The 25,820-nt window shown below is 32.2% G+C and overlaps 1 protein-coding gene across 6 annotated transcripts in view; it reads left to right on the top strand.

Annotated features, from left to right (window-relative positions):
• Positions 1-25,820, top strand: part of LOC142318974 (facilitated trehalose transporter Tret1-like) — a 240,098-nt gene that overhangs the window by 184,766 nt on the left and 29,512 nt on the right. For 5 of the 6 annotated variants that reach the window (XM_075355704.1, XM_075355707.1, XM_075355703.1 and 2 more), the window contains 2 exons: positions 7,117-7,240; positions 17,154-17,353. In XM_075355704.1, the coding sequence (XP_075211819.1) occupies positions 7,117-7,240; positions 17,154-17,353 (324 nt within the window). The remainder of the gene's footprint in view (positions 1-7,116; positions 7,241-17,153; positions 17,354-25,820) is intronic. The other variant, XM_075355708.1, reaches the window with a different exon arrangement.

Genomic DNA, 25,820 nt, shown 5'->3' with positions numbered 1-25,820 from the left:
AATTAAAAATTTGATGTTTTTGCTAATTTTTTTCTTATGCGTGATGAATAGGCCTAACGAGTCGGGTGCAAACACGCATAAGAAAAAATTGGCAAAAACATCAAATCTTTAATTTGAAGCTCTGATTTTCACATAATCTTACATATCAGCATTAAATCCATTCTGAGATACCGTCCTAAAATTATTTTTTATCTTTTAGTGAGTTTAATTTAAGAGTTTTGTTTTAAAACTTTTTTCATATTTATTTATGTAATCGTTTTTCTTCATAAAATAATGAACTAAAGCCAAAAAGCAGGCACCGGAATGTGCCGTTCAATAGCGAAAAATCCCGATTCGTTAGTATAAATTTTTAGAGTTAAATTTCTAATTTAACTTTCGTTATATAAATTTTCATCATTCAAAAAAAAAAACATATTTTTACTCTGAGGTAATCAATTTTGGACACCTAATAATTCCATTCCGAGACGCCGCTCGCCAGGGCAACCCGCTTAGAGGGCCTAGCTGCTGAGGTGTCCCGTAGGCACGTCGTGCAGCTAGTGATATAAAATTATACAGTTCTAACTGCTGTAAACATATGGAAACAATGTCAGAGAGGCGATTACCAGTCAGACTACAAAATAGACTGTTATGATAGAAGAGGTAGAGGTAGACCACTATGAAAATGGTAAACCGAACAGGCTTTATAGTCTAACCTTGTTTGGTAAAAGAAAAAGAAGGAATTTAAATTTTAAAACGCAATTTATTTATTAAAGTTGTAAAAGAATAATTATGAAAGCATTAATTAAAGTAATTACTAATATTCTAATTGGTAATTATTACTAATGTATTAATTAAAGTATTAATCTTATAAAAATTAAATCAACGAGATAAAAACTTTAGAGAAATATATTAACTAATAAAATCCAGTGTCAATCAATAGGAATTTTACGGATCGCTTATTAGTGGAAATATGAAGTAGGGAATACAACCTATCTACGATTGGGGTCAATTGGCTGTCAGGACCTATATAACCTATTATTCCCGTCAATATGCTACACAATTAAATTAATACACAGTGTTATCATATAGAATATGTTGAAATAAACTAAATATCGATGGTTTTTATAAAATAATTAACCATGCATTTTTCATTTTTTTAAATTATTCCGAGATACAACCGACCAAGTTTTTTTCTATTTTTCAGTTCGTAGTACCCTAGGTTAATTGTTATAATGTTAATTTTTATATAAATATCTTGAGAAAATTTGATTCTTTCGATAATTCATAAATAAATTCTGTTAGCCTTTTTACTTTGAATTAGGTAAGGAATTACAGCCAAACGATTTTCGGGAAGCTACTTCATTGCCTCCATATTTTCTCTTTCTTCTGTTACTGTCATCAGCACGCTGCAAAAATGAAATTTAAACGTTATCTTACGTATAATCTGAAAAAATCACACATATTTATGTTGTTACGCATTTTAATAAATTATTCCATGAGTTTATGAAGTTATAGCACGTAATTTTACATTTTATCTTGTAACTGATAGATGTTAAAGTAATAAAAGTATGTTAATAAAATTTACACAAAAATACAGAGGTCAAAATAATTCATTTAAACAGAAACACTTCAAAGGAAATTTTATATCATTCGTTTTATTTGTAGTGATATGAGGTTAACGATTACAGCCAATAGTCGTTACAGGTCAATTCATCTGAAACATATGTATTAAACGTAATAATATAATTTTTTTTTGTAGGTTTATATCAAACACATACCACGAAAGAATATCTCTATTATTTTTGTCAAGCTATAATAGAATTTAAATCAAAAGTGGATAGTTTAAATCTCTCTTCAATGTATATATAAATATATTTAAATTACATATAAATATGATGGTAAGTCAATTATTATCCGCAATGTAGTTATAAATTTTATTGCAATACAAATAGGAAACTTACATGTTCATCATTTTTCAACATAGTCCCTTTGCATTTCAACGCACTTGGTGCTTCGTTGCACAAGCTTCCTAATGCCCTCATAAAAGAAGTTTTTCGGTCGACCTGCGAGCCAGGAATGCACCGCTTCTTTCGCTATTGTTTCGTCCGAGGTAAATCGACGGCGCCTTAATGCCTCGAGTGAACCAAACAAGTGATAGTCAGAAGGTCCGGCTCTTTGGTCGTGGGTAACAATTGTGCGACCATTTTTGAAGTTTTCAATCCATTCGTAGACACTCTGTTGCGACAACACACTGTTCCTGTACTGTATCGAAAGTCTTCGATGAATTTCAGCCCCTGATACACCTTCCGACCACAAAAACGGATCACCTAACGTTGCTCTTCTTTGGTGCAAACAGAAAGCGGAGCAGCCATGGTTAACGGTAGAGCAGCGATAATGAAACTAACCTAGCAGCATCAAACCTGCACAGACATAACAATTAAACCACGCATGCATCATCTACGGAACACGACAATACTACCAACATAAACAAAAATATAACTAAATTGCGTATAATAATTGACTTACCCTCGTATATGTGAATATATTTCTTAATATTTAATATAAATCTTTACCCATGACGGAACGGAGACGGTATATGTGTTTGGGGTAAGAGGTTGTGTGTGTATGGCTGTTACCATTTTCCTCAAAAGCTACTGGACCGATTTCAATGCGGTTTTTTGCATTACATATACACAAATTTTAAGGTTATAAACCGCCAGTGGCACTGAAGTAGATATGTTTCTTCATAGCGATTAACAGACGAGAGAATAAGGATAGGATGGATTCACTGCAGGGCAGTTATCCGGGAACACGAGGAAAAATGCTTCAGAAGCTAAGCCGTAGGGCACGTCTAAGTTAATTGTAAAGGGACCGATAGGTCATAGCTATGCTTTATCTGCAGAAAATCGGGACATAGACGAGTTGATTGTAAAGAGCCTGCGTTATGCGCGATTAGTGGAAAGGAGGGCGACAGAACTGAGAAATGTGTGTCTTCAACATGGCATTTTTGCAATTTAATGTAAATCGCATAGGTTTCATATCGAGAATACTGTATCAAAAAGAGAAGGAAGCGAGGAGGTGATGTACAGTCCTCTTTGGAGCCGCTGTTCGTCCGTGCTTGCACGGATGAGATTGCGTAATACTTAAATCTGGGTCCAGTTTCTGGAGGGAAGAAAACAAAGGGAGTACAGCTTGACATTAAGGTATATAATTTTGAAATAAAAATAAAACTTATATTTTAAATAATAAAATAAAAATTCAAAACCCATTAAAATTAAAAATGAATTACATTGTATAATTTAATAATAATAAATGCCTGTGAATAATTAATGCACATAAGTGATTACTTTTGTCTATTTCTGTCTTGCAGCAATTTTATCTGAACTACTGTATAACATTGATATAGCACTTGACTCTAAGTTAAGCAACCCTTGATTATTATTCTTAAGCGGTTATCTCTCATGGCTGATTAACATATAAAATAAAAAAGTTACCACTTAACAGTAACTTTTTATGTAAGCTTGTTTAAAAAATAAACATAATTTTTTTTTTTTCTCTTCAATGACATAAACCTACGTTGAAAAGATAATTAATATTTTATTGTGTAACTCTCCACATATTATCTTTCTCGTACTTCTTTTTTTCAATATGAAAATGAGAAATAAAACTTTCTAATGTTATATAACTACTCAGTCTTGGCTTTAAATTGTACGAGGAAAGTTGCTAAATTATAATCTCCCTCTTTTCTACTGTAACGTAAGGTTTTTTTTTTAATTTTATGCCAGGAATAGATTCATTATTATTAAAAAAAGTAAAAATATTTATTTTTACTCATCGAAGTTACATACGTATACCAAATTTCATTGATTTTCATACGATAGATCAAAAGATATAGCAACTGCAAGATTTGATTATTCCTAAAGTGAGTTAAATAAAAGCTTTTAATAAAAAAACAAAACACAATAAAATGTTAAAAGGTACCCGAGAATTTTATTGCTTTCTTATTACATTTTATTAAATTAATTGTTTAAAAGAATAACAAGTAGAGACAAGAATAACAAGTCCTTTTATGTTAAGGCATATCTTGAAGCATTGATTTTTTCCTTACATAATATAGTTATATTGCAACAACATTTTTAGCTGTTTCTTGATTTTGATTTTTTAACACAGCTCTAACCCTAATGCTTTCCTTTTTTATCCCCAAAACACAAATATATAATTTTTAAGTAAATCGTTCGTATAAAGAAGTATAAATCGTTCGTGCGCTGCGCGCAGCTGCTCGGCGCACCACGTGGTTTGCTCTGTGCCAATAGCAGCTAAACTAAAAATGTGAGCAAATATACCAAACAAACGAACAAATCCTCGCACCATCCATTTTCATGGGAAAAATACTGACAGATATCCGCATAAATAAATGAAAAGGTTAATTAGATAGTATAATATTCGAAGTTTATAGGCTAATATCACACACCTTGGACGAAATGTATATAAATCCGCCAGAAAAAGATTCACAGGAAAAAATTGTTTTATTTGGTTGTAACTAAAGAAGAAATTAAAAGTGTATAGATTTGGATATAAACAATAGGAAAATGTTTGGGATAACTAAAAAGGAAACGACATCTAAAAAGAGTAAAAAAATAGATTTTAGTAAAGTTATAAACAAAATTGGAAGAATTAATCGAAAACTGTTGACGTTTTTAACCTTCGTCTAAAGTGGAAAACTATTCTTGAAACTGCATAAAAAAAATGATATACGAAAATAACATGAATATTCGAACATATACAGAGTGTCCCATATAAAACGCAACCCAACCTTATATTGGTAGGTATTGAAATAATAAAAAGGCATGTGTAAATGTAAATGTAATTTTTCTTATTACCATCCATTACCTTACATTTAGAGTAAATGTTCGAAATGGCCGCCATCTTCTTGAATACAAGCTTCAATTCTTTTTACAGCGTTTGTTGCAACTTTTTTCAAAGTTTGTGGCTGGATATTTAATACAGCTTGTTCAATATTGACTTTCAATTGTTCAAGTGTTCGTGGTTTGTTGCTGTAGGCTTTTTCTTTGAGGTAACCCCATAGAAAAAAATCCGCCGCAGTCAAATCTGGAGATCTTGGTGGCCACAAGCCTCGACCGATAACACGATTACCAAAGAATTCAACACAAAATAATTTTCTATTTTTTCCATTTTAGACGAAGGTTAAAAACGTCGACAATATTCGATTAACTCTTCCATTTTCAATACACCATCTAATAAATCTTTTCATTTTTCTTATGGATATCTGTCGGTGTTTTTCCCATGAAAAAGGATGATGCGTCAGTTTTTTGGTTTGTTTGATGTATGTGCTCACATTTTTAGTTTAGCTGCTATTGGCACAGAGCGGATTACGTGATGCGCCGGGCAGCTGCGCGCAGCGCACGAACGATTTATACTTCTTTATAAGATCGATTTATTTGGCGAGGCGAGTAATCGGTCTTTGATTTCAGTGACTGTATCTGTATTCAACACTGACACAGATCTTTTGTGTTCCTTGTTAGGTCTCTCTAAATTTTGCAACTAACCTTAATACTGATGTTTTGTTAGGAGCTGGTTTATCTGGGTACTTATGGCGAAACAACTCTTGCACTGCAACCACTGATTTCGTACGACTCAACAATGAAAACACGTTCATCTAGCGAAAACACCATCTTGTCTCTAGCAATACACTGAACGTTATGATTGCATTGTTGTTACTATCGGTAGTGTTCTACTGCGTCGCCGCGATGTTCAGATGTTGGACGAGTCCATTTCAGTAATGAGTAGGGGAGTAAACTTGACTTTTGAAATTTCATGGATGAGTGATTGATGGGTTGCGTTTTATATGGGACACCCTTATATTAGTGGAAATTCTAAATAAATATTTTATATGTTGGAAAATATGAAAATATATTAAAAATCCAAAAATTTATAAAACTATTTAAAAAAAATTAAAATATTTTAATTAGTATTTGAAATTAAATTTAGATTTTAAATATAAATTTAAAATTAAAATGGGCGCGCGCACGTACACGCACAAACAGTGAGAGGGAGTAGAAAGAGAGAGAAATTTAACATATTTTACTTAAACCACGAGTTAACTTAATAAATATTTAAAATCTAAATTATATTTAAAATGCCAATTAAAATATTTGAATATTTTTTTAAATAATTTTATAAATTCTTAGATTTTTAATATATTTTCCAACATATAAAATATTTATTTAAAATTTCCACTAATACATATGTCCGAATATTCATTTTATTTTTCGTGTATAATTTTTTTAATTCAGTTACAAAATAATTTTCTATTTTTTCCATTTTAGACGAAGGTTAAAAACGTCGACAATATTCGATTAACTCTTCCATTTTCAATACACCATCTAATAAATCTTTTCATTTTTTTTATGGATATCTGTCGGTGTTTTTCCCATGAAAAAGGATGATGCGTCAGTTTTTTGGTTTGTTTGATGTATGTGCTCACATTTTTAGTTTAGCTGCTATTGGCACAGAGCGGATTACGTGATGCGCCGGGCAGCTGCGCGCAGCGCACGAACGATTTATACTTCTTTATAAGAACGATTTATTTAAAATTATATTTGTGTTTAGGGGAAAAAAGGAAAGCATTGGGGTTAGAGCTGTATTAAAAAATTACAACTCAAGCAACAGCTAAAAATGTTGTTATATAACAACATAACTATGTTATGTACAAGAAAAAATTAATGCTTCAAGATATGCCGGGGATGTCTACTTTTTATTATTTTAAACAATTAATTTGATAAAATGTAATAACAAAGCTATAAGCCATTCACGGACACCTTTTAATATTTTATGGTGTTTTGTTTTTTTTTATTTCACAATAATGAAGGAACTAAAACTGGCTAGGAAGAACTGAATTTATAATGTTTACTGTATGACACAACTAATGTAAGTTCTACGTTAATTAGGAAGAAAGCAACTTTTTTTTTAAGTTGCGCCAACGCGCGCGCACGTGTGTGTGTGTGTGTGTGTGTGTGTGTGTGTGTGTGTGAGTGTCTGATATAGGATTAAGATAAGATTCTACAACTAATATAATTTATATTGTGGGAAGATTTATATATATTTTTTTTTTTGCAGTTTGGTGTGTGTGCTGGTTGTAGTCTTTATTGCCTTGCATGTGGTTTAGAACTAGAATTAAGTGATGCAATAACAAATAAAATTTCAGAAGAAAATCAAAAGCTTCTGTCAAAATGGTCACCAGGTGAGAAATAAATTTTTTCAAAATAAGTTTTCAATCTGTATATATATTATATATATATATTTTAATCTATCAGTTTTATTTTACATTAATTTATTTTAAGTCAATAACAGCAAAAATAAATATCACTTTTTGTTCACTAACCCTTGTGAAAAGCTTCCTTTTTTTGGTCATCGATACAATTTAGAATAGTTATTATATTCTACATTCTCAGCTATCTGTTTTATAAATATAATATTTTTGTCTTGTTTTTTTTTACAATTTCTATCTTCTACTCGTTATTGTAACATTAAATTAACAAAAATTACATGTCTAATTACACGTTCCACCAATCTACTGTCGGCTCAGAAGCTATATACACTCGAATTTCTTTTTAGCCTCTGAGACCACCGTTATGTATGCTTCAGAGGATAAGATGAAATGGCAGTTTGGTAGCACGTGAAAATACCATGCCTGACCGGGATTCGAACTCGGGACCTCCGGACGAAAGGCCGAGGCGCTACCACTCGCGCCATGGAGGCCGGTTATAAAATAAAAACTATCGAAAATTAACATAACTAAGAAAATAAATAACCAAAATAAAAAATGTGAGGAATATCTTCACACTATAAGTGTTTTTGGGGCGTTTATGTTATTCACCATTTTTTTTTTTTATTTCAAAATGTTTTTATCATAAGGAGATTCACTAATACTTTTACCATGAAATTGTTTTTTTTATGGTTGTGATTATTTGTAATTAAATGGACTAAGTGTTATCTTGAGTTGTACAAAACAGTTTATTATCTGTTATTTTTTATGAATAAATTACAATTTTTTTTTGCTTTCCCGTCTAGCGATATAGCTGTAGAAGGAAAAGTATTGTAATCGGTCCAATTTGGGCATATCCGGTTTTCACCGTATGTTCATGTATGTACGTACGTGTGTGTGTGTTCTCTCTCTCTCTCTCTCTCTCTCTCTCTCTGTGTGTGTGTGTGTGTGTGTGTGTGTGTGTGTGTGTGTGTTCGGTGTCGAACTCCTTATATCTCCTCAACTACTGGACCGATTTTGACCAAACATGGTCAGATTATTTCTATACATGTAGAAGTTATGTAGTGTCCACATCAGATTTTTAAATCTGCTAAAAATATTTTTACTAAAACAAGTATTTAGAATGTATTTTAAAGAGACTTGTGTAAGACAACTGTGCTACTAAATTTAAACAGATTGGTTTATTAATTCAGTAACCGCAGTCTTTGAACATACAACTTCTTTAAAAATAATATATTTATAATCAGAGAACCTCAGTACATAATTGATGGTTAGCTCTAATTTCTTGTCTTACCATATTACATAAACCGGTGAAAATGTTTCAGGGGATTTTAAAGGTACCATACAAATAAATTTTTATTTAAACTTGAAATTTTATCTACATATTTAATGAATTATGGTAATGTTATAAAGGTCCTCACTTCTAAAATTATCCTAACTTATAACAATTCATTCATTCAACATCTACTAGAGCAGTATTTCAATGTTATTATTACTTCCATAACTCAGTCAAATGAAAATTTACTCTGTCATTCCCTCTCTCTGTTTGTGTAGGTGTGCGCGTTCGTTCACGTGCGCGAGCGCAGTGCGTGCGTGTGGGTAATCACTAGTTTTCCAGGGACTTCATTTTGAATTTAAATTAATAAAATAATTTAAAATTATAAAGCGATGTTTACACAATCATTAATATTTATAATTTTAAGTTTTAAATAATGTCTTTTTTTATATTAATTTCACATTAAATATTCTAACAAAGCTGAGATATCTGCATAAATGCTCTATTGGAACAAAAAACAAATAGTAAATGCAACAATTGCTTTTATAAATAAATTATTATAATTATAGTTTACAGCCTTTCGTTAATTTAATATATACAAATACTATAACTATTGCTAATGACTATATATACATAACTACTTCCTCAATTTAGCTTTTAATATTCTATCATTATATTTTCTTATTACCAGTAGAAATTATACTAACTCTAACAAAAAATTAGTTCATTCCTCCCATTTGTAACTATTTGCCCAGTTTTTCTATAACCGTCCCCTAGAGGCAGAACATCATAACACACACCATACTTCTAAATCTCATTCTTAATTGCTTGTTAATACTGTGAAAAGTTTTTTGTTCACTTTAATAGTGGTATTAATCTTTTTAAATACATTTTTTGTAACAATTTAACAATAGTCAGTTACATGCATCTTTGTACTAAATTATCCAACATTTAGAATCATTTTTGTTTATCTTTTGTTTTACCTTCTAGCATTAATATTAATTTTTTAGGTGATCTATCTATCGACCAAACTTCCAAAACCAAATATGGTTTTCTTTATTTTTACAGTTGCATGATGGATCAAGAACAATGATGTTAATTTTTCTTCCTTTTACTTGGCATACAGCCGAGTAAAATACGTCTGTAAATTTAATAGGGAAACTATCAAGATCATCTTTTTTCTTTTTTTTTTATTATTTTTGCAGCATAGCTCTAGGGCTATTCTGCAAAAAGGAAAGTATAGTAATCAGTCAAAAAATGAGATATGGATTTATTTTTCACTTCTCGATGTTTCATGTCCCACGGACTCCATAAAACAAAACAAAAGTGGGGATAATATTCGTAGGTATGTAGGTGTGCTGGCATGTTAGAATCTTATTAATTTTTGACTGGATGAAATTTTGTATGGAAACTTACATATATGGGGCAGTTAGTTGGTAAAATTTTGGTATTAATATCTCCATGGGGTGGGATAGATAGGTTTTCATGGTTCCAATTTTGTAAATATAACACTTTCCTTTTTACTACTTAGTCTCTGGGACTGGTATTACTTCAGAGGATGAATGAGGATGATATGTATGAGTGTAAATGAAGTATAGTCATGTACAGTCTAAGTTCGACCATTCCTGAGGTGTGTGGGTAATTGAAACTCAACCACCAAATAACACCGGTATCCACGATTTAGTATTCAAATACGTTTAAAAATAACTGACTTTACTAGGACTTGAACGCTGGAACTCTCGACTTCCAAATCAGCTGATTTGGGAAGACGCGTTCACCACTAAACCAACCCGGTGGTTTGCAAATGTAACCCCACTTATATTAAGCTCACTACATACAAGCATGCTTATCTTTTTTTTTTTAATTTACCTTCCCTTTTTTAAAAATATTCTCTCCCTTCACCAAAAATAAAAAAAGCAATATTTTTATTTATTGCATATTTTTTAAACGAAATTTTTTTATGCCTACCTAGGCATATTATAATAAAATATCATCATAATTCACCCCTACTACCAAAAAAGAAATCATAGATAACTTTTTATTGGTTGTACAATTTCACTAGAAATTTTTTAGTTTTTCCATTTATCATAATAAACTTAGAAAAATAAAAAAAATTTCAAGGAAGGTGATTTTGGAAGTGGGGAGCAGAAAAGAAATAAAAGATACCTTTTTTAATTTTTAAAACTTTTTTTGTTTTTTATTTAACATATAATCATAATTTTACAATAAAACTTCATTATACATTACCCCCACCTCAAAAAAGGAATCTTAGATAACTTTATTATCGTTATTATTTGTCCACTATATAAGAATAAATAATCAGCGGCAGGAAAAGTATTACAAATTTGTTGACAGTTTTTTTAAATTGATTTTTTTTTTTTTTAACTTAACTTTTTTTTCATTTTAGGATTTATTATTTTAATTACTCACTCACCCCATTTTTCATAACATTAATAATATTTTTGTATAACTTATACAAACACATTCTTGTTTTCTGTGTTTATTTTTGTAATTTTTTTATATAACTCCAAGCAAATATTACTAAATTTGATTAATTTAATTAATTTAGATTTTTTTCTTTTTTTAATATATGTACTTGCTACCAGAAATTTTTTTTGTTTGTTCATTTCAAAATAGACTCACTTGTAACCTCATTTTGATCTATTTTATAAAGACAAAACTTTTTGTACCATGCGTATCCTTTACAGAGGTGTAAGTGAGGCTATTATGCTATATGCTGCACCTGTCTGAGCCCACCGCTTGGCTTTCAGGTGTTTCATTTTGCTGCGGACCTAGCGACTCCTCTTGCTGGCTGTTATAAGTAGTTATAGAACACCTTCGCGGGAGGCAGTCTGTGTTACAGCCGGAGTCAAACCAATAGATAACTTGGCTAATGAGCGTAAGGAACGCTATATTTCCAAGGTAAATAACCTATTGACGACAGAACGAAAGCATGAGATTGAAGACCGCGGCCTTGCGTCTTGGCAGGTCAGTTGGGACGAATCCCCAACGGGCCGCTACACGTATGGTATATTTCCTATAGTGTCTGATTTAGGTGCGATTAGATGGGTTTCCCCCAATCGGTATATCACACAGTTTCTCTCCGGGCATGGTGCCTTTCAGGCGAGTTTGGCTAGGTTTCGTTTGGTGGCTTCCTTAATGCTTGGATTGTGAGACTGATGATACAGTGGACCACGTCCTCTATGTCTGTCCCTGATATGAGGTCGAACATTCACGAGCTGTTAGGGAACTTGAGAGAATACATTCCTTCCTGGATCTCCGTATTAACTAGATGATCCGCGAGTTATGGTCTATAGTGGGTGGTTTCTTCGCGCCCTTGCGCCGTGTAGGTCTGCAGAGAAAGTTTAATCGAGGTATTTGATCGAGGTAGGATCCCGGGTGGCTAGGATTCCGGCCTAGGCATTGGATTGGTTAGAAGTAGGAGCATCAGTATCGTGCCACGGTTATACTGGTATTGTTTGTGATTCGATTTGGGAGTCCCGCTGGTGGGGGTGGCTGCATTACCGGGGTATGGTAGCCTGTGCGACCGGGACGTGGCTTCCCTCCGCCGGGGGTGGTCCTGATCGTGACTTGGTAATGCCACGCGAGACACCATGATAGGACCGGGTGGTGGTGCGGGATTTGTCCCCGGCTCCTGCGCGGACCGGAATGAGGTTGCGTTCCCTTGTTAGGTGATCTCAATTGGTCGACTTATTTGGGTGTAGGTCTGAATTTCTATGTTGCATAAAACATAATTTTGATTGGTATGAGTGTAGCACTGATTTAATTTACAACTCGTTCGTTTTCTGAGGCATTCACAGTCACGAACGGTGTTGTCAAATTCTAACTAGGCGCGGGGTCCGCGCTTCCGCGGTCTCGGTTAGTTAGTTTGAGGAAATCATGCTAGGTTGGATGTGAATATGTGTTTGAAGCCTACGTGAAGGCAAACGTCACAAGGTGGGTGTCTTCCGCCTACGGGATTGGGATGTATTAACAAAAATATTTTTTTTATACTTGAAATTTCTGGATCTCTGTTTATGTAAACAATTCTGGATCTTCATTTATGTAAATATAAACTCAAATCATTTTCATTAACACCATCTGAATTGCAATTTAATTTATAGTTATTCATTTATTTCGTGTTTTCACACATTTCATTTACTATTAATACAGAGATTTTTAATAATTATATATTTTGTGATTTTTTTTATTTAAGTTTTTACCAATGTTTTTACTTGATCCATCCAAGCAAATGCTGCATACCAGCTACTTTTTTTATTCGTGGAGTACCATCCGACCCATTCTTAATATAATTTAAATAATTATTTGAATAGAATAAATGTAGATATTTAATTATTAGACCCAGCAGATAAGTGTTACTACGTGTAGCTTTTAACAAGTAATACAGATGAAAAAAATCACAAATGCTATTTCATAGTTCAAGTAGTTAAACCTTATTACATTCATATAATTAACACTTTGAGTGTTCTGCTTTTTTAATTCTATTTATAATAATTTAAAATAAAATTACGATAAAGTAGTTAAAAATAAATCTCAAAAAAAAAACTAGTCGCATATAAAATATTCTGTAAATTAAATTAAAATAGTGTTTGTTTATTTATCTATATGTTTATTATCATTATTTTTTTATCTGAGTGGTAATAATATTAACAGAAAAAAATGTTTGTTACACCAGTATTTAAAATACCATATTTAATGTACAATTAATTTAATTATAAGAGCGATATAAAAATAATAAAGTGTACAGATAGCATGAATATCTATCAAAATTTGATAAGCAGAAGTGTAAAGCGGTTATTAAACAACAATTAACAAAAAAAAGTTGTAATTTCTTAAATATAAATGAATATTAAATGTTTAAAATGAATTTAAAAATTATATGAATTAATAATAAACCAAAACTAAAAAATTTTCAGCATAAAACTAAATCTAATTTCTTTATACTTTCATATTTATTAACTAAATATGCGTATATATAATTTACTCACATCTCTTAGTTGAGAATTATTAAACTGACATTTTATTTTTATTAGTTTGTTAGTAATTATTTTTCATACTATCTTGAATATATTAATGTGAAATTGTTTAAAAAAAATTACAGTATTGTGTAAGTCTTAATTTTTAGTTTAAATACACGTATTTTATAAAATTCATGAAATATACACAAATAAATTTCTGGAAACATCTAGTTTAATGCGAAGGATGAACGTTTAACTTATGTATAATATGGCAGTCGAAATGTAACATCATATAGATTAGTTATGGACTAATTATTTAGTAAAGTTATACCGGCTGAAATTTATAAACCAAATAAGTACAGAGAGGTAGACAGAAGTCATTCGTAAAAATTTGAAACTAAGATTTACTCCACATTTTATATATTTCTAATAACACTAATTTATATAATTCGGTATCGTACCATAATTTCATGTTAAAAATATTTTGAAATATTCAATCAGATTTATGTTTTTTGACTTCTCTCCTTGATCCAGAACCACAAGGTAGATTGGGTTATATCTTTTTAGATTGAAGCAAGAACTACTGCATGAAAATAAACAAGAACAAAACAAAAGTAATGAAATGTAACAAAAGCAGAAATAACGAAGACGGACCACTGAATGTAAAAATAGGATGACAAAAGATTACGGAGGTTGAAGAATTCTGCTATTTGGGAAGTAGAATTAGTAAAGATGGACGAAACAGGAGCGGTATAAAATGCCGTATAGCACAGGCGAAACGAGCCTTCAGTCAGAAATATAATTTGTTTACATCAAAAAATCATTTCAACGTCAGGAAAACATTTTTGAAAGTATATGTTTGGAGCGTCGCTTTATATGGAAGTGAAACTTGGACGATCGGAGTACCCGAGAAGAAAAGATTAGAAGCTTTTGAAATGCGGTGCTGTAGGAGAATGTTAAAAATCAGATGGGCGGATGAAGTGACAAATGAAGAGGTATTGCGGCAAATCGATGAAGAAAGAAGCATTTGTAAAAGTATAGTTAAAAGAAGAGACATACTTATAGATCACATATTAAGGCATCCTGGCTTTAAGGGACAGGTAGAAGGAAAAAATTGTGTAGGCAGGCAACGTTTGGAATATGTAAAACAAATTGTTAGGGATGTAGGATGTAGGGGGTATACTGAAATGAAACGACTAGCACTAGATAGGGAATCTTGGAGAGCTGCATCAAACCACTCAAATGAGTGAAGACAAAAAAAAAAGATTGAACTTTTCCTTTTGACAGATGTTTTTTAGTTTTCCATGAAATTTTTATCCTGTTCATTCATCACTAGCTCCAACGAGATATCTTGGTGGTCTTTAACCGCTTGTAAAGTTCATGTATCTTTTCTTACTTGACTGTGAAATTACTTGATCATTTTTTACTTCTTCAATTATTTCTTTCTCTTTGATATGAATATTAATCACTATCGGTTTCAAACTCCCTATTTCTATTTAACTTCTCTTTCTACTAATCTAAATCACAATCATTATCAGATTTGCAGGAATTTTATTCCAAAACTATCATAACTTTTCTACCTTAATTCATTTTTAATTGTTAAACCTTCATTTAAAAATAAATTAATAATATTAATTTTATAGAATAAAAATTATGATTGTAAAAAGTTACACAAGAAGGAAATAATTGCTTGTAAAAATATGTAGTATTGAAACATAAATAATAAACTTTAACTACACGTACGTTTTACGTAACACAAGAATGTTAATAATGTATTTCAAAATTCTTTATTTGTAGAGAATTTAATGAAAAATTCACTTTTGAAATAAATCACGTTTCAATGCAGTTAATACAATAAACGTAACTACAAGCGTAGAGTAGTATTACGTAATATTTTTAATAATGAATTAACATGGACAAAATTTTCAGTTTGTGTAAAAATTATATAAGCTGGTAATAATCAAAACATTATGATATATTTGTATACATCACTTTTCATTACATCAAAAACGAAATATCAGGCGCATGTTAATAAATTTATTCAAATCATGAGTCATTATTAAAAATATTTAAAAATTAAAAGTATAAATAGAATATGATTACACAAGCGGTATACGGAATCATAAAGGGAAATTTATAAAATTTTACTCACCGTATTAGGAATCGAAAAGGCCACCATTTAGGTGGTGCTGACTTAGGAGTTGGCCTTGCATACCACACGGAATTTCAGTAAAAACGAGTAGATTTCTATTGAACATTCGTAGTGGAAACGTATTTTAAAAATAGTGATTCGGTTGCGGTTACATAACTATTCCGTCTGAATTTCAATACTCCACGTCGTGCCGTTCATAGTCGCAATACAATACAGTTGTAAATAATAAATTTCCAAATTACTGATTCTGCAACGAAGAACACACAACCAAGTTCTGTTTATTCCGTGAGAACTCCTCCAAGCATTGACGGAATAAGCCAGGAGACGATTAAAAGCCCTTAACTAAAATCTCGCTGCAGCCCGTCGTTTATCCCACAGGAGTGTCAGAAGAATTTTACAAAAAGATTTGAACTTCATTCGTATAAAATGATAATGGTGCAAGATGTAAGGGACAAAACAAATCGGGTGGCATTTTATGCAAGTTTAATTTTTGATTGCTTACCCATGAAACAACCATTTGCTCCGTTTATTGTTCGAAGCACATCTGAGCAACATTTAATTTTTTATCAAGATTTGTCTATTTGTTTTTTGTGTTTGTTAAACAAACCCTACTCTTGAACAGCCCTACAAGAAAAAAATAAAGGAGTTTTATCCTGTGATCGTAGGTAGGTGTGATTTTCCTTTTCTATGATATTTTTCTATAAAAGTAATTCGTACAGAGTATAAATACCGCTAATTATACTCGTAATTAATGATTTTTATAAAGAAGACCATGTTATTATGAATTAGGTTCCTCATCTTGAATGAATGTAAGCAACTAGAAGTTAGAAACAAATAAAGCATAAAAAAGGCCCGTTCCCAATAATAATAAATATTCCATGTCAGGCTTATTGAGCAAACACACCGGGTTGTTCTAGTGGTGAACGCGTCTTCCCAAATCAGCTGATTTCGAAGTCGAGAGTTCCAGTATTCAAGTTCTAGTAAAGGCAGTTACTTTTATACGGATTTGAATACTAGATCGTGGATATCGGTGTTCTTTGGTGGTTGGGTTTCAATTAACCACACATCTCATGGTCGAACTGAGATTGTACAAGACTACACTTCATTTACACTCATAATTTCAACCTCGTTCATCCTCTGAAGTAATACCTGAACGGTAATTCCCGGGGGCTAAACAGGAAAAAGAAAGAAAAGACAGACTGATTGAGCAAAGTGAAGAAGAAACTGTTTCAACTGCCTCTCTCACTGAGCTTGTATATTGTTGCACATCAGCATTAAACTTATTAGAATTACCTCAGACACTCAGATTTTCGTGAATTTAATTCTTCTAGCAGTGTAAAAAAAAGTAATACATCAATAAAAAGTTTAACAATTGAAATTTTGATATTATTTAAATTTTCTTATCAAAAGTGGTAATTCAGAGAAGAAAAAGCTTAATTTTTTATCATTTATTTAAATTTTATTATTATTATTATTTTACAGGGTATTGGCAGACAATGGGATCCCTTTTGGGATGCCTTATATCTGGAATTAGTTTGTGTTATATGGGACGACGAACTTCACTTCAACGTGTAGCTATACCATTTTTAGCTCTAGCTTGTATTATCACCTATACCTCCACAAAGGTTTCTAGCGAATCATCTTTATTTTTAATAGTATCTACGCTGCAGATTTTTATGCAGGTAAAAAAACCCTTATAGTAAATAAATATATATATATATCGTTATATAAGTATTACTTATACTTATATAACCATAATACTCGTAAATAATAAACAAGTTAACTTATTAGTAATTATTTAAAAATAAATTTTATTATTATTATTATTATTATTCTTGTGGTCCTTCTCGTTACGTTGGACGTTAAAAACGCTTTCAACTCCGCACGTCGGAGGGATATGATTCAGGTCCTGGAGCATTCGTTCCATGTGCCTCAATACCTCCTCAGAATGGTGGACTCATACCTGAGGAACCGGGGTCTCATTTACGAGACCGCGGCAGGCTGGCGTAGGACTGCGATCACGTCAGGGGCGGCGCAGGGATCGATTCTCGGCCCCGACCTTTGGAACGCCGTCTACGATGGCTTGCTGCCTGAAGAATCTGTGTTGGTTGGATGCGCTGACGACGTTGCGCTACTTGTCGCAGACCGCGACCTGGAGCGCGCCCAACTGAAGCTCAGCCGAGCCATGCACAGAGTCGGTGCCTGGCTGGACGACCATGGATTGTCTCTAGCCCTCAGCAAAACGAAGATCGTAGTTCTAACGAAGAAGCGTATCGACACCCTTCTCTCCCTGCGGGTCGGGGTAGAGGTTGTCGAGACCAAGCCGGCCGCAAGGTATCTCGGTATAATGATTGACCGGAAACTCAGCTTTGCTGAGCAGCTTCGTAGAGCCGCTGTCAAGGTTGCGAGAGCCGTAGCTGCTCTTAGCCGGCTCATGGCGAATGTCGGAGGACCGAAGGCCAGCAGACGACGATTGCTGATGTCCACGGTGCATTCCATCCAGTTATACGGATCGGAAGTGTGGGGCCAGGCATTAAGAGTTGCAAAAAATCGGAAGCGGCTCGCGTAGCTGCAACGCACCGCAGCCTTGCGAGTCGCTTCCGCGAATCGGACGGTCTCCGAGCCTGCAGTACTTGTGGTCGCCGGCGTTATACCCATTGCTTTTTGGCAAGGGAGCGCCACGTGATCTACTGGAGGCGACGGGCAGGCGAAGACTAGGAGACCATTACCAACGAGGAACGCACTCGCACGTTCCTCGCATGGGAACAGACCTGAGACCACGAGACCAGAGAACGATGGACCGCAAGGCTTATCCCTCTGGTCAGACCGTGGTCGGAGCGGCGGCATGGAAAGGTGGAGTACTACATGAAACAATTTTTAACGCGTCATGGGTACTTCTGCGCTTACCTCCATGTCATAGGGAAAACGCCTTCCCCCGACTGCCCGGTGTACGGGACGACGCTGAGCACACCTTTTTCAAATGTGCTCGGATGGCGGCAGATCGAGGGACACTAGAGGCGGATCTCGGAGCACTGAGACCCCACAGCATGGTTGCGATGATGCTCCGTGACCTGAGCAGCTGGGAAAGTGTAGCCCGATTCGTCGGCAACATCTCAGGGCCAAAAAGGTTGACCTGTATAGTCCTGAAAATTAGGTAGCACCTAATCAGACTAGTACAAGAGAACTCGACCGGAAGTACTGTGATAAACGGTTCCGGGTCGAGTCCTGGTAGAAAGGGAGGTGGTTTTAGTCGATAATCTGATAGTGATTGAATAATTCCATCAGCGGGAGCCCGACACTCCGTGCATAAATGCATTTCCACCTCCCTCCGCAAAAAAAAATAATATTATCAACATTAAGAAAGTGATTTAATAATTCTTTTAAAAAAATAGTAGAATGTTAACAAAATAAATATATATAGCACATTACCGCAAGAATAGATTAAGAAAATAACCGAAGATCAACGTATATAAAAACAGGCGTGATTCGAAATAGTATCGTCCTTAATCAGAGCATTCGAGAACTAGTCCATCTAAAGCTCGGTGAACTCTGCACTCTTTTGGAAAAATCTATAATCTAATCATCAGCAATGTATTAATCTCCTTGATCTAAAAGATAAATTGATACGCAAGCATACTTTCTGTAATATTCTGCTGCATTCGTCGAAATTGTGCGATGTAAAATTCATACAGGTTCTCAAATATACTGAATGACTGTTATTTTTTATACAGATACACTTATTTTTCCTTTAAAAAGTCATTACTAATTAAATGTAATTTCACAACTTACATAGAACAAATTTCGCTTGTACGGTCGGCAGACAGGTGTAGTTGAGGGTTAACGCACCAGGTACCGAGTGAACCGGGCGATCGAGTTCAAGACCCAGCCAGATCGAATTACTTTTTTACACTTTAAATATTATTATTTTATTTAAATCCACAGCTCACTTGAGACGTCACAACCTAGCAGACGACTACAACAGCGTTTTTTGGAGTGATGGTGCGATTTAGCAAAAGTTTTTTTTGCAAATATTGTTACTTTTTAATTGTTAACAAATATACTTAAGAAAAATATGATCTTAGACGAAATCTCTAGATACTTAGGGTGACCTTGCTGAACATCCTCATCCCCTTTACCTTTAAGTTGAAAATTTAATGGCATCAATTGCACATATATAGAAGTAATCTGACAAAGTTTGGTCAAAATCGGTTCAGTAGTTCTGGAGATATAAGATTATTTAGAGCCCAACACCGAACACACGTACATACGAATATTAACATTCAGAAAATTTCCATCCTGTTTTTGGGTTCCTTAGGTATCAAAACTTCAAGATCCGGTGAAAAACGTATATGTATGTAAATTGGACCGGTTACTATACTTTTCCTTCTTGAGCTACAACTCGCTAAAGCGATAGACACTATAGCACTGTCTATAGCCAATTGTAACTAAGCGGTTTGCACCAGATCCGCCAGATGTCGCGTCCTATGACATTGAATAGAAAACAGAAAAAAAATTATAAAAATTGTATAATACATCGCGCCGCCCCTGTGAGGAAGTCACGCCTCCTCAGGCCGCCGAGCCGCACAATTTGGGAACCATTGCGCTATAATGTTCTACAGGACGTATTTCTCTCTTTATTCAATTTATTTCATGACAGTTTATTTAGTGCCGTCTTATTATTGCTGCCGATGAATAAATTTAAACCAATTATTATCTATTCGTAACTATGATAAATTGTGTATTAAGCAGGTGCTTCATCGTGTTTTCAATTCCTTCCAATATCAGACGAATAATATGTCCGTGACACGAATATCGAGTGTAAAATGCCATGAATCTAACAATGAACACGCGTTTCAAAGCATTAGTTTGACGAGTGAGCTCTAACACGTTCGCTACTTTTAATAAAATAGCTTACGCTTTAAAATTCCGGTACTTCGTCATCCATCGTGATGGAAAAGAGGCGAAGAAACGAAAAAAAATTCGCACTGGCTCCGGCGTCACGTGGTGTAACAACGCATACAATGACAAACGTTGCGAAAAAATTTGAGACGCTGGAAATCTTAGATACGTGGTTTCGCTTTTTTATACGTAGCATCGTGCAATAATAGTTAAAAATCCAGTTTTAACGTAGTTAAAATAATTTTTTCAAATTTGTATTTTCAAATGTAATTTCCAACAGGTTCTTAATGATTATTTTTAATAATCATGTGTTCTGTTACTTCAAAAATTCTCTCAGTTTGTCAGTTTCGCCTAAATCATTACTGAGAATAAGACCAGATAAATTCTACTCCGTACTTATAACTTCCATCTTCCCAGTGTTTTACTCCTCTTTCCCAAGAAGTGAAATAACATTTTCTGGTCGCGTTGTTTTTGATAGTTATTTAAAACCTTGACAAAATTCAAAGTAATAAAGATAAAAAGTGGATCTTTATTATATCTTATCAACATTTTTGTTAAGCTCACCAATTACTTATTTACTGAAATTAATCGTCAAAAACCTAATGGAAAACCAATGAAAAGTTCCCTTTGTACTCACTTAAAGTTAAATTGAAATTAAGCCCGTGTAAAATGCACAACAATTTTTTTTTTACGTCCTTGTACGAAGTAAAGGAAGTATTGTAATCGCGAAATATTTCGGTTTCTTATTTCATCGGAAATATCTATTTTGACCATCCCTAAATCCATTTTGACTAGTTTCGGCGTGATGTCTGTACGTATGTATGTATCTATCATAACTCAAAAACAATTGGCCGTAGGATGTTGTAACATCTAGTTGTGCACCTCCATTTTTGATTGCAATCGATTGGAACTAAAGTGTCAAAAAAAGCCCAAAATCAAAATTTTTGGATTTTGGACTTTTTCTTAACTGCAGTAATAAGCCCTCATTGAGAGCTTTTTAAGTGGTACTTATTTTCATTGGTTCCAGAGTTGTAGCCAAATAAATGTTTAATTAAAGAAATATTCCGATCTTACACAGGAAGGCACATCGGTTCTAATCCGACTTCATGTCGTTTCTTTTTTTTAATTTTTTTTTTTTTATATTGATTTATTATTAACCTCTGATAAAAAAAAATTTTACAATAAATAATAATTCAATAATAACAATAAAAAAAAAAAATATGAAAAATATCAAAATTTATTAGTGAAATAAAATTTTATGTACTTTTCATTAAAAAAAAAAAAAAAAAATGTTTTATATCTAACTTAATAGGCATACAAGGAATTGATGTGGTGTTCATATCAGATTTTTTTAAATATACTCTTGTAACTGCAACAATTACTTCTCTTTGAATTAATAATAATGTCATGTTACTGTCTTTGTTCATTTATGAACCGATAGTTTTCTGGTCTTTAAATTAGTAAATTAGCGAGTGATTTCAGTGAAGCTTAAGATGAGTCCATTCTGGCAGCATTGTAAATAATTGTGTAGTTCATTCTTACCTGACTTTTTTTTAAATTAAATTTTTCACTTAAAACAGATGTTTTAAGAAAAGGTCTGATTTTTTTTATTAATAACTCTTCTGCTATTAACTTTTTTTAATAATTAAGTATATTTTTCTGTTTTTAACCCTCTATAAATATCATTATTATTTAAAATTTACATTATGTTATTAAGAATTTAAATATAATAAAAAATTAGTAACGTACATCTCTTCAAACCGATTTATTTGTTCAAGGATTTTATTTTATGCGCTATCTAATTTTGAAAATTCCCTGCATAGCTGGATTGCTACTGCAGCAGAATAGCTATAAAGGGAAATGTTAGGGATCGGTCAAAAGTTTGCGTCTAGGGTTTTTAACCCTAAGCGACCCGCTTAGTAAAAGAAAAATGTTAGGTTTTTGCACATGTCAACGTTTTAAGGACCGTTTAATTCAAAAACAAAAATTATAGAAATTTCCTGAAGATGTATGTACATTCGTAAGTATGTTAGCCTGTATTTTGATTAATATTCACGGACTGGCTTATTAAAGTACTTAAAAAAGCAAAACTGTTATTAAAAAAAAAATTCCTTTCGGCACGTTGGAGGCGAAGGCATTTTGCCCGTTAACGAACTAGATCGAGATTTTGGGTCGTCATATTTTATGTATCAATTTGAAAGTGATTGGTGCAAAATTACTACTGCAGTTATTGTATCCACAAGAGAGTGAAATATATATAAACTTCTTTACTGACGATGGTTTTGGGGTCTGGGGAATGTGAAACGCGAAAATATGTAGAAATTTTCCGAAATTCGAACCATGGTACTCATTACAATAGGTAGCTTTCTTATGAAAGCTACTTCTTATGAAAGCTTATATTATAAGAGGTGATCAAATGAAACCCATATTCTTTACTAAATTTTTTTTATTTTTTAAAAATTATGCCTTAGCACAGTAAAATTTCGATGATAAAAACGTCATTTGATCAAGGTGGTCAGCCAGGACGCAAAATGTTTTACTAAGAATAATCTTTAAGGTAAAAAAGTAATTTCATCAAGGACATAAAATAAAACTAATTTTTTTTACTGAATATATTGATATATTGATCTTTTTTGCAAATGTATTCTGTATATTTTATAATTAAAACATAATTATTTAAAAACTCTAAGGCTTATACGAAATAATAATCTGTCAAGGGCAAAGCCGGAAAAGTTATTCAAACCCTCTGCCAGCTTTTTTAAATCTCTTATTTTTAAATTAATTATATATTAATAAAATTGGTTGATTTATTTATGTACTAATTATTAATATTATTCTTTACTCGCTTGAAACTAAAAAAAAAAAAAAATGTATAATTTATGCTTCAAACCTCTCCATATAGTTAAATTTCCTAGAGGGGGTAAATAAGTGAATTTTATAAAATAAAATTACTTATAAAAATATAGAATTAATTAACTGAAAATTTATTGCAGCACGTAATAAATCTGTTATTGGAAAAAGTTAAGCAAAGGGATGTTTTAAAGCACATACATAATTTATAACGTTTTTATGTGCTTTCAATTTAATATTGATGTAATGCATCTTAGAAAGTGAACTTCAAAATTTATGAAATTTGTTAATTTACAATTGCAAAACATGTATTTATACAATTGATAACATATACCCTAATAATTAAATGATATATTATCGTCGAGTCATTTAACTGGCAACACTCTCACGCTTTTTCATAGTAACATAATCATTTTGGCAAAAGCGTTTATTAGTACGGAATGGAAGCTGTTTTCAGTTTTAAAAATTTGTTATTGGATATCGTAAAGCGTGGCAACTATATTGTTACTAATCAATCTAAATATCAGTACCATTGTATTTACAATACTACTCTAAATATTAGTTATAATATTATTTTTAATTAGTGAACTTTACGACTGCTCAATCGTGTAATTAATCGATCATCGTGCGAAATTTATGTATGTTCGATAACAGAAAACAGTTCAGTACAATGCGCGCCAAACGTTAATATCGGGTACTTCGGTCCAGCACGCGAAAATTGTGGCACTAATTCCTAACCTAAAGGTGAAACATGTATTCTCTTTTAATCAACGCTACAGTGATACAAAAGTAATAGAATATATGCCCATAAAATTTATGTGTTTTAAGTTATTTAATTCCAGGGACGTTACTAATTTTTCGGACTGCTCCCATGAAGACGACAAGGCTTCACCTTGATTGCCCCAGGTTAGAATTTGTCCTAATGATATTAAATTCAAAAATATATGAAAAAGAAATAATAAACATTAATCTGATTTGGATAGATTTTTTTTTTTTTGTAAAATAATATACGTTAAAAATAAAGTTCTATTGGGAATGTTAGACTTTTTTTTATGATTCAGAACCGTATAATACGTTTGCTTTAATCTATTTAATGAATAGCGTTTCACTTAATAGATTTTTTACCTGTTGTGTTGTTAAACTTACTCATAAGTAAACAAAATACATCCAAAACAGAAGTTAAGGATCTATGTTTAACATTATACACGTGTTCAAATTTGATAATATTATGTTTGATAACTTAAATAAAAATTTATATCTCTTACACTCTCAGATGTTTGTTACATATATAGTAAGTACGTTTCTGAGTTTCATCTCATATCGGATACAATGATTCTTTACTATACAAATAGTAAGTGCAGTATGACACTACAATGATAAATGATATTCTCAGAAAAGTTTCTATTCTAAGATACAAATAATAATAATAGTAAAATATGATGTTTCTAAGATTTAACAAAGGTAATTTTAAAGATTTAACTTCTATTTGTTAAATCTTTAACAAAGAAGAGTAAATTTTCTTCTTCATTGTAGATGCACCTTTAGATCCAAAGTTAAGTGTAGTAAGTTATGGTGTTAGCATAAGGTAGTAAGTCCAGAACTCAACAGGGATTTATGATGACACTAACCCTGAAGAGTGGAGAATTTTTTTCATTTATTCATGGTAAAAGAAAAGTGGATGATGAAAAAGATTGTTAGTTTTTTCTAAAAAAAATTCCATAATTTTTACATACTCTAATCCCATATGTACGTTATCTGAGTAACTCCTACACACCAAGAAAAAAATTTAAAAAGTTAAAGAAACTAAAATAAACAAGTAAATAATAAGTGCAATTAATTTTTTATACTAATAAGAGAATTTAACCTTCATGAACAGGTTTGTCCAACTTTACTAGAGTCTACAAAAATAATTACAGAAATTAAAATACTTGCATAATGACATTTTTATAGTTATTTACATATAATTTTATCTTTAATTCAGCCTATCTAAAATAATCAAAACAAATTTTTTTTGTTTTTTACTCTTATGAACAGAATTTTTTTGAATTTATTTTCACAGATTATTTTATTTATTCTTTTTTTAGAATTGTTTGAAAAATGATGCAAGAATAAAATGCTAATAATAGCAATAATTCCCAAAGCTAATTTAATAAACTGATTCTCAAAAAAGTAAAACAACTCTAGTTGCATTCTTCCTATGTGAAATTAATATCTACTAATCGCTAATGACCATATCAGTTGATGTCAGTTAATTATGATCAAAGACAATTGCAATTAAATTCATAATTTGTTAAGACTATCGAAAACACATATTTAGCATACATTTCTTACCAAATCAAGATTTTTTCTGGTAGACAATTTCACACTGACAATCTCCCATCCATAAAACTACCCTTGGAT

This window comes from Lycorma delicatula, chromosome 2, assembly GCF_047948215.1.
Source record: "Lycorma delicatula isolate Av1 chromosome 2, ASM4794821v1, whole genome shotgun sequence".
NCBI lineage: Eukaryota > Metazoa > Arthropoda > Insecta > Hemiptera > Fulgoridae > Lycorma > Lycorma delicatula.
Note: the sequence above shows the minus strand (reverse complement) of the source record. Positions and strands in the feature narration are given on the sequence as shown.